Genomic DNA, 17,995 nt, shown 5'->3' with positions numbered 1-17,995 from the left:
CGGGTCCCTTTCAGAATGGCAGGCAGTGACTAGTGGGGTACCACAAGGCTTGATGCTGGGACCGCAGCTATTTAGAATATACATCAATGATTTGGATGAAAGGATTCAAAGTAACATTAGCAAATTTGCAGATGACACAAAACTGGGTGGCAGTGTGAACTGTGAGGAGGATGCTGTGAGAATGCAGGCTGACTTGGACAGGATGGGGGAGTGGGCAGATGAAGTTTAATGTGGATAAATGTGAGGTTATCCACTTTCGTAGCAAAAACAGGAAGGCAGATTACTATTTAAATGGCATCAAGTTGGGAAAAGGGGAAGTACAACGGGATCTGGGGGTCCTTGTTCATCAGTCTATGAAAGTAAGCATGCAGGTACAGCAGGCAGTGAAGAAAGCGAATGGCATGTTGCCCTTCATAACAAGAGGAATCAAATATAGGAGCAAAGTGGTCCTTCTGCAGTTGTACAGAGCCCTAGTGAGACCATACCTGGAGTATTGTGTGCAGTTTTGGTCCCCTAATTTGAGGAAGGACATTCTTGCTATTGAGGGAGTGCAGCGTAGGTTTACAAGGTTAATTCCCGGGATGGCGGGACTGTCATATGCTGAGAGAATGGAGCACCTGGGTTTGTACACTCTGGAGTTTAGAAGGATGAGAGGATATCTCATTGAAACATATAAGGTTGTTAAGGGCTTGGACACGCTAGAGGCAGGAAACATGTTCCCGATGTTGAGGGAGTCCAGAACCAGGGGCCACAGTTTAAGAATAAGGAGTAAGCCATTCAGAACGGAGACGAGGAAACACTTTTTCTCACAGAGAGTGGTGAGTCTGTGGAATTCTCTGCCTCAGAGGGAGGTGAAGGCAGGTTCTCTGGATGCTTTCAAGAGAGAGCTACATAGGGCTCTTAAAAATAGCAGAGTCAGGGGATATGGGGAGAAGGCAGGAACGGGGTACTGATTGGGGATGATCAGCTATGATCCCATTGAATGGCGGTGCTGGCTCGAAGGGCTGAATGGCCTACTCCTGCACCTATTGTCCATTGTCTATTAGCTAGAATGAAATAGGATATAAAATTGGGTGGGGAGCAGAGTGAGGGGAAAACTGCATAAAGATGATTGTCTTAGAACATAGAACCGTGCAGTACATGAACAGGCCGTGCAGCCCATAATGTCTGTGCTGAACATAATGCCAAGATGATTAATCACGTCTGTCTGCACGTGATCCATATCCCTCCATTCCATACACATCCATATGTTTATTTTAACTGCATGATAGATAAGGACATTAGGATTAGTGGGCAAGTTGGCTGAAGGGCCTGCTTCCACAGTGTAAGATTCTGTATGACTAAAGCATGGCATAGTTAAGCTCAACTTGTAAAAAACCCAGTCCAACCAGCTTATTATGTATGCAGCATCTGGGACGGGGATGGATGTGAAAATGTGGTATTTAATGGAGCAATAAAGTGAGATTGCATGATAAAATTACCTCAAGGATTGTTAACAAGGCCTCCTGAGAACTTCGCATAACTTCCATCGTCTTTTCACAACACCTGAAGAATGGGACGTCATAAAATTATTACCAGAGGCGACCGGCATTTACATGAAATGAAAAGTTGGTTTCTCTGTATACAAGTTCTACTCACTAATACAAAAAGAATTACATGCATTGCAGATATCAGGTGCAACATTTATCCAAATTAAAGACAAATTATTGAGAATCAATTTCATGGGGAGAGGAGATGAAACATTTCAAGCAGATGTTGTTCAGCAAATAAGGAATTTTGCTTATTTGAGCGAAGACCTGGCACAAATCTGCACTTCTGCGTGTTTTGCCTTTAAAATTGTTTAATATTAGCTCTAACAAACTTTGTTGGTATGATACCATTTTCACAGGCTACAGTGCCCTCCATAATGTTTGGGACAAAGACCCATCATTTATTTATTTGGCTCTGTACGCCACAATTTGAGATTTGTAATATAAAAAATCACATGTGGTTAAAGTGCACATTGTCAGATTTTATTACAGGCCATTTTTATACATTTTGGTTTCACCATGTAGAAATTACAGCTGTGTTTATACTTAGTCCCCCCCATTTCAGGGCACCATAATGTTTGGGACACAGCAATGTCATGTAAATGAAAGTAGTCTTGTTTAGTATTTTGTTGCATATCCTTTGCATCCAATGACTGATTGAAGTCTGCGATTCATGAACATCACCAGTTGCTGGGTTTCTCCTCTGGAGATGCTCTGCCAGACCTGTATTGCAGCCATCTTTAGCTTATGCTTGTTTAGGGGGCTAGTTCCCTTCAGTTTTCTCTTCAGCATATAAAAGGCATGCTCAATTGGGTTCAGATCGGGTGATTGACTTGGCCATTCAAGAATTGACCCTTTTTTAGCTTTGAAAAACTCCTTTGTTGATTCAGCAGTATGTTTGGCATCATTGTCTTGCTGTAGAATGAACCGCCAGCCATAGAGTTTTGAGGCATTTGTTTGAACTTGAGCAGATAGGATGTGTCTATAAACTTCAGAATCCATTATTCTAGTACCATCAGCAATTGTATCATCAATGAAGATAAGTGATCCAGTGACGTCAGCAGCATACACGCTCAGGCCATAACACCCCCACCACCGTGTTTCATAGATGAGGTGGTATGCTTTGGATCTTGGGCAGTTCCTTCTCTCCTCCATACTTTGCTCTTGCCATCACTCTGATGCAAGTTAGTCTTTGTCTCATCTGTCCACAAGACCTTTTCCAGAACTGTGGTTGCTCTCTTAAATACTTCTTGGCAAACTAACCCGGCCATCCTATTTTTGCGGCTAACCAGTGGTTTGCATCTTGCAGTATAGCCTCTGTATTTCTGTTCATGAAGTCTTCTGCGGACAATGGTCATTGACAAATCAACACCTGACTCCTCAAGACTCCTCCTGATCTGTCGGACAGGTGTTTGGGGAATTATCTTTATTAGAGAGAATTCTTCTGTCATCAGCTGTGGAAGTCTTCCTTGGCATGCTAGTACCTTTGCGGTTAGTAAGCTCACCAGTGCTCTCTTTCTTCTTAGTGATGTTCCAAACAGTTGATTTTGGTAAGCCTAAGATTTGGCTGATGTCTCTAACAGTTTTATTCTTGTTTCTCAGTCTCATAAAGGCTTCTTTGACTTTAATTGGCACGAATTTGGTCCTCATGTTGATAAATAGCAATAAAGGTTTCCAAGGTGATGGAAAGACTGGAGGAAAGACTAGGTGCTGTGAGCTCTCTTATACCTGCATTAAGGAGGCAATTAAACACACCTGAGCAATTACAAATGACAGTGAAGCCATGTGTCCCAAACATTACGGTGCCCTGAAATGGGGGGCACTATGTATAAATACAGTTGCAATTTCTACATGGTGAAACCAAAATGTATAAAAATGGTCTTTAATAAAATGTGACAATGTGCACTTTAACCAGATGTGATTTTTTTCTAATACAAATCTCAAATTGTGGAGTACTAGGAAAATAAATAAATGATGAGTCTTTGTCCCCAACATTATGGAGGGCACTGTAGGTGAAAGGTACAATAATTCCAAGCAATATTCAAACTTTATTTACTGATATATATTTTATACCTAAACGTGTTAATGATTATAAGAAATGAAGATCAATGTAAAAGAATGGTTTCTGAGATAAACAGTATTCAATAGTCTGAAGAAAGGTCTCAACCCGAAACCTTACCCATTCCTTCTCTCCAGAAATGCTGCCTGCCCCGCTGAGTTACTCCAGCATTTTGTGTCGACCTTCGATTTAAACCAGTATCTGCAGTTCTTTCCAAAACAATATTCAATGTACTTCCAGCAATCACTTAAAGCAGAACTGGTAATATTGTGCAAGTTCCTTTAGACTTCAAGGATTGCAGGAATCTGTATGACTCAATTGTTGCTCCTGGTACCAAAGTTTTCATGTGCAGGAAGAAACCGGAGCACTCCGAGAAAACCCACGCTGTCACAGGAAAAATGTGCAAACACCATGCAGACAGCACCCATAAACAGAATCGAACCTGGGTCTCTGGCGCTGTAAAGCAGCAACTCTACCACTGCACCAGTGTGTCACCCATTGACAAAAAGAATATATCCCTCTTCTTGATCTGTACTTGAGTATTTTTCTTTCTTTCCTGATCTCTTGCATATCTTCAGCCAAGAGGGGAGGCACGCTGGCATAGACTAACCTCTGATCAGCAAGGAATCACCCAGCCTTACTCAGCAACAAAACATCTGATGCCACAACTGAAGACAGAAACACTCTGTGGACTTAAGGACTGCTAAAGTGCAAAGGTGCAGTACCACCACGGGATATGCTTAGTATTACAAACTCAATTTGATTCGTATCACCTATAATTCCTTCTGAATTGTAATTAAACATGGTCAAATATTTGGAAATTTTATAAATGGGCACATAAAATCTTTATTACCTTCAAAGTATAATAGTCTTTCTAGAGCACGTATCTTTGATTTATTTAACTGGAAAAGTAATGCAGCTAAAAAATAACCCTGCAGTTATATGGGCTAAACCTGGAAGAATAAGACTAGCTTAGGTGGGGCATCTTTAGCTGGCATGGGTAAGTTGGGCCGAAGAGCCTGTATCCGTGGGGGGCGCTGTAAGTCCTATGCCTTTGACTAAGTGGAGGAAGACTGTTTTGCATGCAGTTATATGAACTTACACATATTACTGGTAATGAATTCTAGTTTTTAAACTATTTATTTGGTAAGGCCAATAACATATGGTGAAAGACACAGTAGTAGCTTCTATTCTTTACCTCCTGAAAACCCCCTCCACACCAGTGATGCCCATTCCATCAACGATGTCCCGAGTTAGGCGGAATGGAACTGTCTCTGGAGTGGGAAGAATCTTTCCTTGCTCAAATGCAACCCCTATTGAGGGAAAAATGAACATAAAGATCAAGTGAATGAGCGACCCGTTACCCGTCATCATTAATGAAAACAAGTTCTTGCACCTTTAACATTCCCCTCATGATTATCCGCATCCACGACAGCATGGTTTGGGAACAGCTCCATCCAAGACCACAAAAAATTGCCGTTGTGCACGTGGCCCCAACCATCATGCAAACCAACCACCCTTCTATTGACTCTATCTACACCACGCTGCTTCAGCAAGGCCAGCACAAAATAATCAAGGACCAGTCTCACCCGTCACTCCCTCATCTCCCCTCTCCCATTAGGCAAGAAGTTTGAAACTGCACATCTGGAGATTCAGGGACAGTTTGTTCCCAGTTGTTATCAGGCAACTGAACTGTCCTTGCACCAACTGGAAAGTGGTCCCTACCTCCCAGCTACCTCACTGGAGACCTTTGAACTATCTTTAATCGGACTTTACCTTGTATCTGTACACAGTGGACGGCTTGATTGTAAGCATGTATATAGTCTTTCTGCTGACTGGTTAGCATGCAACAAAAAGCTTTTCCCTGTACCTTGGTACTCGTGACAATAATAAACTAAATTAAATCACAAAAGTGTGCTGATATGCAGTGGTTCTGAATGGTCGAAAAGAAAACCCTTTTAAAAGGTGATAGCTACAACTGCAAGTAATTAGTTAATGTGTTTGCTAATGTAGGCCTCATCCAATCAAGATTATTGCATAAAAACCACCAAAAGAGATAATGTTACCTCTACAGTATTTGAAGTAAAGTATGTGCTGTGAGAAATGACTAATGCCACCCCAAGCACAAATATGTAATTTACAGGCAATACTGTGTCATTCAAAGAGTACTCAATGTTAAATTGCGATGCATTTAAGAGATTGGTTTCAGAAAAAACTGGAGTGATAGCAACCTAATATCTGGAAGAGCAGTATAGCGTGGGCTTGCTACTGCCACATATTGTACCTCTTAACATTGAATAATATAAAAAAATATTACAGATGATGGAACCTACAGGAAGCCACAATGGTTGGTGCTGGGTTCAAAGTTGTTTGTGATTTACATTAACAATTTGGATGACAATGTAGTAAATTAGCAGATGACACGAAGATGGGTGGGATAGTGGTATTGAGGAAGAAGGGGTAGGGATATGTGGAACAAGCTGCGAAAGGAAGCTATAGGAACGGATACAATTATGACTTTCAAAAAACATTGGACAGATGTATGGATAGGAATTGTCTAGAAGGATATGGGTCAAATGCAGGTAAATGAGTTGCCCAAGGTGGGCCAAAGGACCTATTTCCATGCTGTATGGGTCTATGATTCTAGGAATACTAAACATCAATATTATGACTATTCAGGAGACCATTGCAGGATCTTGACTGCTTCCTTGATGCCTCATTGACAAGGATACACATATTAGAGTTAATGCTTTACTTAACACTTGCTGTATTCAGGTCCATTTTCAGACACCTAGTGGAAATATTCACCAGTTGAAACTGCATTGATTTCTCTGCAAGTTCAGTTAGAAGCATAAATGCTAATTGATTTTGAATGGCTGAATATGCATACACGAACACTGAGATTACTAACGGCTTACCGAGATCTATGTGCACAAGTTCAGCTGACTCTTCATCTATGAGGATGTTCTGTACGTGTCTGTCACCAAGACCAACAATGTAGCAAACTGCAATAAAGAAAATTACTGTGTTAATAATGGGAAAATAAACTACAATTACCATTATCTATTTGATGTAACAACAATTTTGCAGTCATAGACCAGTACAGCACAAAACTCTTCCCTCGCCTTCACACCAGTCTGAGCTAGAGGCTGTACACGTTCCCAAGATCCCCAGATTAAGGAGGCAAAGTGGTGCAGCAGTAGAGTTACTGCTTTACAGGGCATGAGACCCAGGTTCCAGGGGCGTAAATCGCTATCAAAACAGGGGGGTGGGAACACAATTTCTTGGTGGCCGCAGGCATACACACGCGTGGCTTCGTCCGTGGGCCCTGTGGACGGTAACATCGGGAGCTGACCTGGTTGGTGACCGACTCTGAACTCCAGCAACAGCAGGTTCGTCCGCCCCGAATTGTGGGGCTTGAATCGAACTGTTCGTGGGGCCTTTCATCGCCTGGCGCGGCTTAAAATCGGCCACGGGATCTTCCATCGCCCGACGGGGGCTTCAACATCGGGTGCCTGGATCGCCTCGATGCTGCAGTTAGACTGCCTGACCGCGGGGCTATGGAAGATCCCGCAGCCGATTTTAAACCGCGCCGGGCGATGAAAGGCCTCGCGAACGGGCAGATTCAGTACTTAGAAAGCGTCTGTTACTCGCTCTATGATCTTTGGTCCCGCCCCCCTACTTCGGCCTCTGACAGACGCCTCCCTCCTCCAATCATCGCGCTGAATCATCATGTCCCCCACCCCCCCACTGCCTGCTGACCGATGTCTCTCTCGTCCATTCGGCGCCCTCAATCATCAGTCCCACCCCCACTGTCTCGCGGAATGCGTTTAAAAAAAAAAAAAGGCTTTTATTCACCGAATTTCAAAATCCGGGTTACAAAACATGGGGGGGGGGATTGTCTTCCACCTCTCAAAACATGGGGGTGGGGGGGTGGGACGTGTCCCCCCCTGTGCCCCCCCCTGTGCCCCCCGGGATTTCCGCCTGACCACTGGTACTCTCTGTAGGGAGTTTGTACGTTCCCCCTGTGACCGCATGGGTTTTCTCCGGGTGCTCTGGTTTCCTCCCACACTTTAAAGACATACAGGTTTGTAAGTTAATGACTTTTGCAAAAACGGAAAAAAAAAGTTCATGGTGCGTCGGATAGTGCTAGTATATGGGGTGATCACTGGTCGGCACTGATTTGGTGGGTCGAAGGGCCTGTTTACACCCTGTATCTCTATAGTCTAAATCTCCCTCTGATAGAGGCTTCACACCACTCATCAATTCAAATGCACAGGAAAGTTCTTGGTGCAGAGGTGTGACAGTCTAGTCCCAGTGACAAGGTTGGGGAGTTGATTCACCAGCAGGCGGGTGTACGGAAGGTGGGTAGCTTGTTGATCAAGAGGCATTCCACTGACCCAATCGGGGCACAAATTAAACACTGACATTTACTCCCCATCCTTGGGTTGGACAATTCAGCTCATGGACTGGGAAAATCGAGAATCAGAGGATATAGGTTTAAGGTGAGTGGGTAAAGATGTCATAGAAATCTGCAGGGCAACTTTTTTTTTTACACAAAGGGTGGTAGGTGTATGTAAAACACTGCCGGGGGAGTTAGTTGGGGCAGGTACTATCAGAACATTTAAGAATCATTTAGACAGTTACGTGGATAAGATAGGTTGAAAGTGATATGGGCCATACGCAGGCAGGTGGGACTGGTGTACATGGCGCACACTGGTCGGCATAGGCAAGTTGAGCCGAAGGGCCTGTTTCCACACTGTATAACTCTATATCTCCAGCACTGGGCAATAAAATCCAAGAGGTTTATTGATAAGGGTTCCAAAACTCAGAATGACATATGTGCAATAATCTGAGAAGCATGTTTTCACCTCACAATACAAGAATAAACAGTGACATACCAATTGAAGATGTAGCCACACTTCGAGTGTATCCAAGACGCTTTTCAAACCAAACGGCTGGATCCAAAAAATTCTCCATACAGAAATATCGGAAGACAGGCCGGAAATTCTTACAGACATCCATGAAGACTTGATATTTACCTTCAAAGCTCAGTTTCTGTGCTTCCTGTAATGAATCATATGTTATGATATAGCATTTGGTGCTGATGGATTGATAAATTACTCTTATCTAAACTATTTTTCTATTTTTCCCACCATCTAATGAGAGAGATTTTTCCCACCATCTAGCATCCATGGATTCTAGTCTGTAACATACAATCTACTCTCGTTATTATGGACCTCTTTACAATGGGTTTCGGTCATAGCAGATGGAGCATCCCCACAGTAATCAGACACCACTGTCTCTTTAAGAACACAGGCTGCTAGCTACACTGCGGGAGGCCGTAGAAATTGACAAGCAGTTGCTTCGATGAACACTTGAGCAATGATATTAATTTACTCATAGCCTTTAGTATTTTTAACTTGCAGTAACAAAAATGCATTTTTAGCTGTTGAAAGGAACTTTGTATTTGACAACGTCGTTGATTCACGGAGTGACCGTTCGGTGGTCGGAACCAATCACTTATTCGGTTATGGTGGACAATCGGCAATAACAAAGGTTGTCTGTACTTATTTTTTCCACTCAATGGGAAATGGTTTAATCACGTTTAAAATCACACAATGCGGGTGTCACTGGGAAATCCGGCATTGTACGACCTGAATTGATAGGGTATTTAAGAAATGGCCACAACAAGTCTGAGTGTTCACCCTATTAACCCTCATGATTTTATACACCTCTATAAGATCATCCTTAGCCTCCTGCACTCATAAGAATAAAGGCCGTCCTTTTTTCCTCAAGTCCTGCGTTTCTAGTTGAGGTCCATACTTTCACAATGTCACAAACTCCCAATTCCATGTGCAGCAATGACATTAAACACGACTATTCACTTCACGGTCACTTATCTACAGATTTTCCTCTATTGGGATGTCACTGGCAGAGAATTACTCAATTTAAAATTGTAAGCATGCAACCGATTAAGTGGTTTCCTGATGAATGTTATACCAGCTCAGCCCTGCCATGCATAAACTTATGGCATGGTCGAATATCCAGACACGTTTAAAAAAAAAAAAAAAAATCACTTTGTGGCTTCTTTGATATTGATATGGCTCTTATTGGATTAAGCCAATTTATTCTCTTATCTTTTCCCTCTGAAGGGTATCAGTTTCAAGAAATAGTGAGAACACTCTGAACAATATCACATGTATGAAATATTAAATATTGCAGATGGACTTGCACCTAGATATATGACCAGTTCCATAAAATGTTAAGACAATCACATTCGAATGCACTATAATTCTTAAATAACTTCAAAAACAGAAGTTTTCAAGAATCTAGTTGTGACTCACAGACATTTTCTTCCTGCATTCTAGGCTGCTCCAGTCGCTTGGTCGATACCTCTTATGGGCTCCTTCACTTGGGTTAATCAGATATTCCCCAATGGGCGTGGTTCCTGCACACCATTCAAGAATGCCACTTCTTTGAGAAAGAGGAATAACCTGCCCAAGAAAAAGGGAGTACATTCAGGTGCAAAGCTCATCAATATACTGCAGCAGGGTTACTTGATGGTTTACAGTGAGAAATAAAATACAAATCATATATAATTTAATTGAATAAATATATTAGTTTCAAATTACTAAAATCAAAATGCATTAGAATTTAGATTACATGGGATTCAAGGAGAGATAGCTGAATGAATAGAAAATTGGCTTCGTGGAAGGAAGCAAAGGGCGATGGTGGAAGTTTGCTTCTCAGACTGGAGGCCTGTGACCAATGGTGTATCTTAGGGTTTGGTGCTGGACCCATTACTGTTTGTCATCTATATGTGATTTAGATGAGAATGTACATGGCAAGGTTAGCAAGTTTGCGGATGATATGTGATATCATGATGATAGGTGGTATAGAAGATAGCAAAGATAGATGTCAAAATTTGCAGCAGGACCTTGATCGGTTGGCCAGGTGGACCGAGGAATGGTTGATGGAATTTAATAAAGAGAAATGTCGTTGCATTTTGGAAAGTATAACATGGGCAGTACCTACACAGGGAATGGTCGGGGTTTGGTGAGTTTTGTAGAGGGATCTGGGAGTGCAAGTAGATAGGGTGGTCAAAAATGATTTGGGCACATTGGCCTTGAACAGTCAGGGTATTGTGTATAGAAGATGGGAGATAATTGTGCTGTTACATAAGACATTGGTGAGGCTGCATGTAGAGTATAGTGTCCAGTTCTGGGCACCATGCTACAGGACAGATCCTCAAAAAATCCTCAGATCAGAAACACGCTTCAGGGGTGGATTTGTCAAGGACCACTATCCGCAGAAGACTTCATGAACAGAAATACAGAGGCTACACTGCAAGATGCAAACCACTGGTTAGCCGCAAAAATAGGATGGCCAGGTTATAGTTTGCCAAGAAGTACTTAAAAGAGCAACCATTGTTCTGGAAAAAAGGTCCTGTGGACAGATGAGACGAAGATTAACTTCTACCAGAGTGATGGCAAGAGCAAAGTATGGAGGAGAGAAGGAACTGCCTAAGATCCAAAGCATACCACCTCATCTGTGAAACACGGTGGTGGGGGGGGGTTATGGCCTGGGCATGTATGGCTGCTGAAGGTACTGGCTCACTTATCTTCATTGATGATACAACTGCTGATGGTAGTAGCATAATGAATTCTGAAGTGTATAGACACATCCTATCTGCTCAAGTTTAATCAAATGCCTCAAAACTAATTGGTTGGCGGTTCATTCTACAGCAAGGCAATGATGCCAAACATACTGCTAAAGCAACAAAGGAGTTTTTCAAAGCTAACAAATTGTCAATTCCAACCCCGCGACACGGGCTGGAGAAGTTGCGTTGCGGGAGCTCCGAAAAGCGGTCTCCCACCCGGACCCGCGAGCTCCCGATATCACAGTCCACCGGACCTGTGGCTGGAGCCTCCGAGCTCCGGAGTCGGGCCGCAATAGCGAGCCACCACCGCTCCCCACGCTCCGAGGCCGGCCAGTGATGGTAAGTACGCAGATCCGCGACTGGAGCCCCCAGGTCGTTCCGGTTGGAGGCCGCTCCATGGTGCAAGGCCCCAACGACAACGAAGACCCGACAGGGAAAAGGTCTGGTCTCCCGTGCAGGGAAGAGATTTCAAAAGTACCCCCCTGCCCCCCCCGCATATACACAGTTAAAAACAGAATTAAAAAAACACAACAACTACATAGACAAAAAAATTAAAAAGACAGACAGGCTGCAGGGGCCGCTGCAACGCGAGTCGTGCCGTCAACTGGACTGTAGTTCAGTCTGCTGACTCCATCTATGCATTTCTTCATTTTATAAACCTATCAGATTTCTCATCAGCTTCCGCTGCCCTGAAGAAAACAATCCAAGGAGAGGTTGGACAATAGCCTCTAACTTGATAAAGCACCTCTGCGCTCTCTATAAAATCCTCACATCCTTTCTGTTATGGATGACCAGAACTATACACAATATATCAAATGCCAGCTAACCTAAGGTCTATAAAGCTGCAACATGACTTCCAATGCCCCGATCGATTAAGACAAATATGCCACATGCCCTCTTTACCACTCTATCTACTTGTATGGCTACTTCAATAAGGTATGGTTTGAAGACAAGGAAGATTTTAAATTTGATACACTGGGGACCCAGCAAGAACAGCGTTAGCGAATGGAAATAATAGAAAAACAGAAGCAAACACTACAGATGTTCAGGCAATGATTTGATAAGAAAGAATGGAAGGAAATAAGTTACAACTAGCTGGAGAGGTGTTGGAGATGCAGGTAAAAACTGAGGGATTAAGTGTACTTTATTTTAAAAAAGGGTACGAGGTCAGCTTTAAATGGGAGCTGGAAAATTCCTGAGTAAGGGAAACTATTTAGAGTATCATCAAACATTGAGGACAGGAAGAGAAAGTGAGACCTTAGCGATTAAGAAGCAGTGATAAGACACGTTGACTGAAGAAAGGGATTCAATATCGGTTTCTGAGAAGTGACGCGGTGGGAAGGGGAAAGAGAAGGTACACATACAAAAGCAAGTTGCATTTATAATGATTAGTTTCATTTTATTAAAGGAATAAGGGGATGAGCAGCACTGCATTTGGAAGACTGGCGAGAGGTTCATTCATCAGACCTTAGTTTAGTATTACCCAATGTGCCACCATTGGGTTTGAGGCAGGTACTATAATAACATTTAATACGATACGACATTACTTTGTCAGAGCAAGTCTGAAATTTGTTTTGCCACTTGCAGCACACCAATAAAAGTAAGACACCACATTAAAGAAGAATTTAACATAAAACATAAAAATATCCCCCCACAATGGTTCCCACTGTGAGGTAAGGCAACAAAGTCCAGTCCACTCCTCTTGTTCACCCCGTAGTCGGGGCCTATTTGAGGCCTCCGCAGTCGCCGCAACGGCGGCCCGATGTTTCAGGCCCTCTCGCCGGATGATGGTGCTCTGACATAGGGGGAATTCTCTTCAGCGGCTTGGAGTATCTGGAACGGCCACTTGCTGCCAGAGACCGCGGCTCCCGAAGTCCACAGGCCGCGTTGGTCGAAGCTCCGACACTGGCGATCTCGGCGAGAGATCCCAGGCTCCGCGGTGTTTAAAGTTCAGCGTTGCCACGGCTGGACGCTCCACAGAACCCACAGCTCCGTGATGTTGGAGTCAGCGGTCTCAGCACTCCGGAGCTTACCCCACGGTGACACGGGTAAGGCATCACCCGCTCCGTGATGGTGCTTCAATGCTGCGCCGCCACCGATGATGAAGATTCTGGCCGGTCCCGGCAGGAAACGCCGCTCCAGATCAGGTTGTAGGCCACGAGAAAGGGCGAAGATGCTGCTCGGAGAAAACCCGCAACTCCGACCAGGTAGGGACCGAGAAATACAGTTTCTCCCTTCCCCCCCATCATAAAAAAAAATCAGACCTCCAAAAACGAGACATTTGACAGGTACATGGATAGGAAAGGTTGAGAGGGATATGGGCCAAAATTGGGCAGGTGGGACTAGTGTTGATGGGGCTTCGGCAAGCTGGGCCGAAGGGTCTGTTTCTGTGCTGTATGAGTCTATTTGTGACATCAAGTCCTGGAGATCTGAGCACAAATATCTAGATTGATATCTCAATGCAGATTGAGGAAATGCCACAATCCCTTTCCACTGAGTTGTTAAACCAAGGCTGATTCTGTTCACTCAGGTACATGTGTTAAAAATCCTATGGCATTACATAGAAGCGCGGGGAAGTTAATTGTCAATCCCTGCACAGATTTATTAGACAGTTACAGAGCCATAGTGCACAGAAACAGGCTCCTACTTCAACCAAAATTACTAAAATCTTTTGGTATGTTCTGAGGCTGTGAAGGTACTATATATTCTGTACATCCATCAGAACAGTTTACCTTGTATGTACGGATAGTCAGCTTTCTCTTTCTGGTTTCCGAATTCTTTTCCAAAAGAGTGTTGCACATCTGAAAAACCTGCTGCATTACGGCATCTTGTCGCAGATCATCCCGACCCTGGAGAAATAGGTCAAATGCATTAATACAACGCTATAACACGATAGTCCATCCTTCCTATAGTGCGGGAACCAGATGCTCCATGTGCGGCCGAACAAATGATTTGTAAAGTCGCAAAGTCTTGTCACAATGCTTAATAATGCCCCAATCTATGAGGGCAAATATGCCACGTGCCTCCTTCACCACCCTAACCACCTATTGCCGCTTTCAAGAAACTATGAACTGGGATTCCTAGGTCTCTGTTCATCACCATTCTTTGGTGTTCTAACATTTACCATATGTTTCCAACCCTTATTTCACCTCAAAATTAATCACCTTGGTCGGGGCTAATTTCCATCTGCCAACACTCTGCCCAACTGACCTATATTCTGCTACAGCCTTTGACAATCTTCCTCATTAGCCCACAACACCACCAATTTTCAAGTCATTTGCAAACTACTCATCATACCACCTACATTCACATCCAAGCCATTAATCTACATCACAAACAGTTAAAGTCTTAACACTGATTCCTGTGGCGCATCGCTAGTCACAAACTTCCTATCAGGAAATATCCTCCCCCCTATGTTCCCTATGTCTCCTAACTCCAAGTCAACTTTGTATTACATTAGAAGACACAGGTTAATTAATAGTCTTACCTTAGATAATGTTATAAAGCATAAAACACATTTTAATGTACACCACTCGACTCCACAGACCCACAATTTATGGAGAAGGATAATGCACGCCTAAATTCAGGAAACTTAGCAGATTTGACAGTATAACCACATTAGAATTTCTTTGTTTCCTGCTTGCAACTGGTCATTTTCAGGTGACTGGGTTTCCCAGTGCTCTGGATACTGAAGGGAGGCTTCCAGGTGGGAATGCCTGCAGTAGAAGGATACAGCCAACGATCACTGAGGACCAAGATCACCCAGTGCTGGAGAAGGGCTTACCTCCTGATCTGGTAGCTGCAGTCTGCAGGATGTGCACCTTTATCAGAGCTCCAGGAAATCCACCATGCACCAGTTAGGCACAAGTTGCGCACAGATCTGAGAGGCGCACTTCATTTAAATAAGATCATGCCTGACCCAGAACCTGAGTATTAATGCACTTGAGATGAGCTTGGGACAGCTTTCATTTTACCATATGTGCAGGAGGGCACTGCAGATGCTGGTTTAAACCTAATTAGATACAAAAAGCTGGGGTAACTCAGCAGGTCAGACAGCATCTCTGGAGAAAAGGAACAGGTGATGTTTCCGGTTGAGTCCCTTCTTCAGACTGAATTACTTTTTGTTTCTATTTTCATTTTACCAAACCAGTTGTGCAACCCACACTCAACCCTTGACACACTCCTATCCATCATATAGTGGGATCCTCAGATCAACAATAATCAATCTCACAGAGTAGAGCAATCGAGAGCCAGAGGACATTGGTTTAAGATGAGGGGGAAAAGTTTGAATAGGAATCTGACCGGTAACTTTTGCACACAAAGGGTGGTGGGTGTATGGAACGAGCTGCCGGACGTGGCAGTTGAGGCCGGTACTATCGCAACGTTTAAGAAACATTTAGACAGGTACATGGATAAACACAAAATGCTGGAGTAACTCAGCGGGACCGGCAGCATCACTGGTGAAAATGAATGGGTGACGTTTCGGGTTGAGACCCTTGGATAGGACAGGTTTAGAGGGATATGGACCAAAAGCACGCAGATGGAACTAGTGTAGATAGGACATGTTGGTTGGTGTACGCAAGTTGGGCTGAGGGCCTATTTCTACACTGTATGACTGACTCCATTACACAGATTTGTTCCCTTCAACTGCAAATTACCTTGACTAGCTGCCTTCTCTCTTTGCCATCGGACCCCACACAATCAATGATTTTTGGAAGATTCATTCCTCCTGCTAATCGAAACTGAGACTTGAATGATTGTACAGTTATCAGGTTTTCATACTTTCCAGATGGATCAACCTGAAAGCAGAACAATAAAAAGTTATAAATTAGAAACTGCAGGTGCTCATTTACAAAGAAAAGACACAAAATGCCAAAGTAACTCAGTGGGTCAGGCAGCATCCCTTGAGAACGTGGATATGTGATGTTTTGGGTCAGGACCCTTCTTCAGTCTGACTGCCTTACAAATTAGTAATGGAATGGGGTACAGGGTAAATATTTTGAGATTGTTATAAACAATAAGGTACTGCGAATACTTTGAGGTAGTTATGAAGAGGGATACATCAGGACTTAATGGGCAAGTCCCACTTAGGCAACTTTTTAAGCGACTGCAGGAGACTATGCAGTCGCCACATGGACTCAACTTGTTCGCGGGTGGTTGCCGGGGAGTCGCCTTCATGGTCGTGAGGAGTTCCTGCATTCTGGGAATTATTCGCGGCCTCATTATGGTCGCCGCGAATTTTTCAACATGTTGAAAAATTTGCGGTGACTAGAATGAAACCGCCATGGAGAGTAGCGAGAATTCTCGTGCCGTAGGTGGGTCGCCAGGAGGTCCTAGTGGTTGCCAGGAAGTCGAAGGTTCTCGTAGATTGTAGCTGGTGCTGACCGGTGAATTTCATTGGCTCATTGGGGAAAAAAAAACATAAGCAGTAGTTTTCAGAACCAAGGATAACCTTGGTTAAATGTCCAGCGAGCTTCACAGCCATGTCTCTCTGGCTTCTTAAAAGTTGTCTCCACCCCTTCTCCTCCCCACTTTTAAAGGACTCACCGTACACTGTGTTTTAACCGTCTTAATCACAGCACCAACCTTCCTGTTCATCGCGGTGTGTGTCTGTATCACATTGGCTTTGCACCGTGTGAATTTCACTCAATCAGCACTCCCCCCGCTTGCCCTGTCCCCCTCCTGCATAATGGGCTGGTGAAAGAAGGCAAGGTGTTTTTCAGGCGACTGCCAGCAACTTGACGTTTTGTTTAAGAAAGAACTGTAGATGCTGGAAAAACTGAAGGTACACAAAAATGCTGGAGAAATTCAGCGGGTGAGGCAGCATCTACGGAACGAAGGAATAGGTGACATTTCGGGTCGACACCCTTCTTCAGACCGCCGGCAACTTGACAGTCCTCGGCAGTCGCCTGAAAAATCATCTAAGTGGGACAGGCCCATTAGGATAAACTATTAAATTTGGAAAGGAGAGATTGTAACATCATTAGGCAGTAAATTGAGAGCAGCAGTTATTGCATAAGCCCACACCTGACACATGGTATTTGCTTAAAGCCAGCTGATCAGAGTTCAGGAGTGATAAGGATGGCAAGTTAAGGGAACCTTGGATGGTAGATGGGTGTAAATTTGGTCTAAAAGAAAACATTTGTAAAGTTAAGGAGGGTGAAATCAAATATGACCTTTTATAAAGAAAGCTGGAAAGACCTCATGGAGGGAAATACTGAGGTTGACTTAAAGCAAATCCCATGTGTCAGGTGTAGACTTACTCAATAATTGCTGCTCTCGATTTATTGCTTTATAATGTTATAATCCGTATTCATACATTAAAAACAAAAGGTAAATAAGGTCACTATTATTAATTTTACCTTGACTTCCATTGTTGGAATAACAACTTCAAGATTCTTTATTTTTGTGATAGGCTGTATTGCAGGAATTTCAATGGCTTCTACAATTAGAGAAGGCACAATAATTTTTAAATACTTTGTTATATAGAAGTAATTAATCATTTAAATCATACAACTGAGAAAGATTAGGAATGCAGGAAAACTAAACATGGAAAGTGCCAGACCAATTCCTTCCACATATCGTCAATATATATATTTTTTAATCGGCATAAGCACCATAGATCTATCCAAGTAGTTCTTCACTTCCTTCTCTTAAACAGGTAGCCCAAGTAACCAGACCAAAAGTAAGAATGCTTTTTAGAAGTGAAAGTATCTAAATATGCAACATATCCAGCTCACTACC

The 17,995-nt window shown here is 43.3% G+C and overlaps 1 protein-coding gene across 1 annotated transcript in view; it reads right to left on the bottom strand.

The window, feature by feature from the left end:
- atm (ATM serine/threonine kinase) overlaps positions 1–17,995 on the bottom strand; it is a 183,993-nt gene that overhangs the window by 4,822 nt on the left and 161,176 nt on the right. The window contains 8 exon segments of the mRNA XM_033023432.1: positions 1,482–1,545; positions 4,787–4,901; positions 6,507–6,593; positions 8,490–8,655; positions 9,936–10,085; positions 13,984–14,100; positions 15,910–16,050; positions 17,614–17,693. Coding sequence (XP_032879323.1) covers positions 1,482–1,545; positions 4,787–4,901; positions 6,507–6,593; positions 8,490–8,655; positions 9,936–10,085; positions 13,984–14,100; positions 15,910–16,050; positions 17,614–17,693 — 920 coding nt within the window.

Source organism: Amblyraja radiata, chromosome 6, assembly GCF_010909765.2.
Source record: "Amblyraja radiata isolate CabotCenter1 chromosome 6, sAmbRad1.1.pri, whole genome shotgun sequence".
NCBI lineage: Eukaryota > Metazoa > Chordata > Chondrichthyes > Rajiformes > Rajidae > Amblyraja > Amblyraja radiata.
This window is presented reverse-complemented; position numbering and strand designations above follow the sequence as displayed.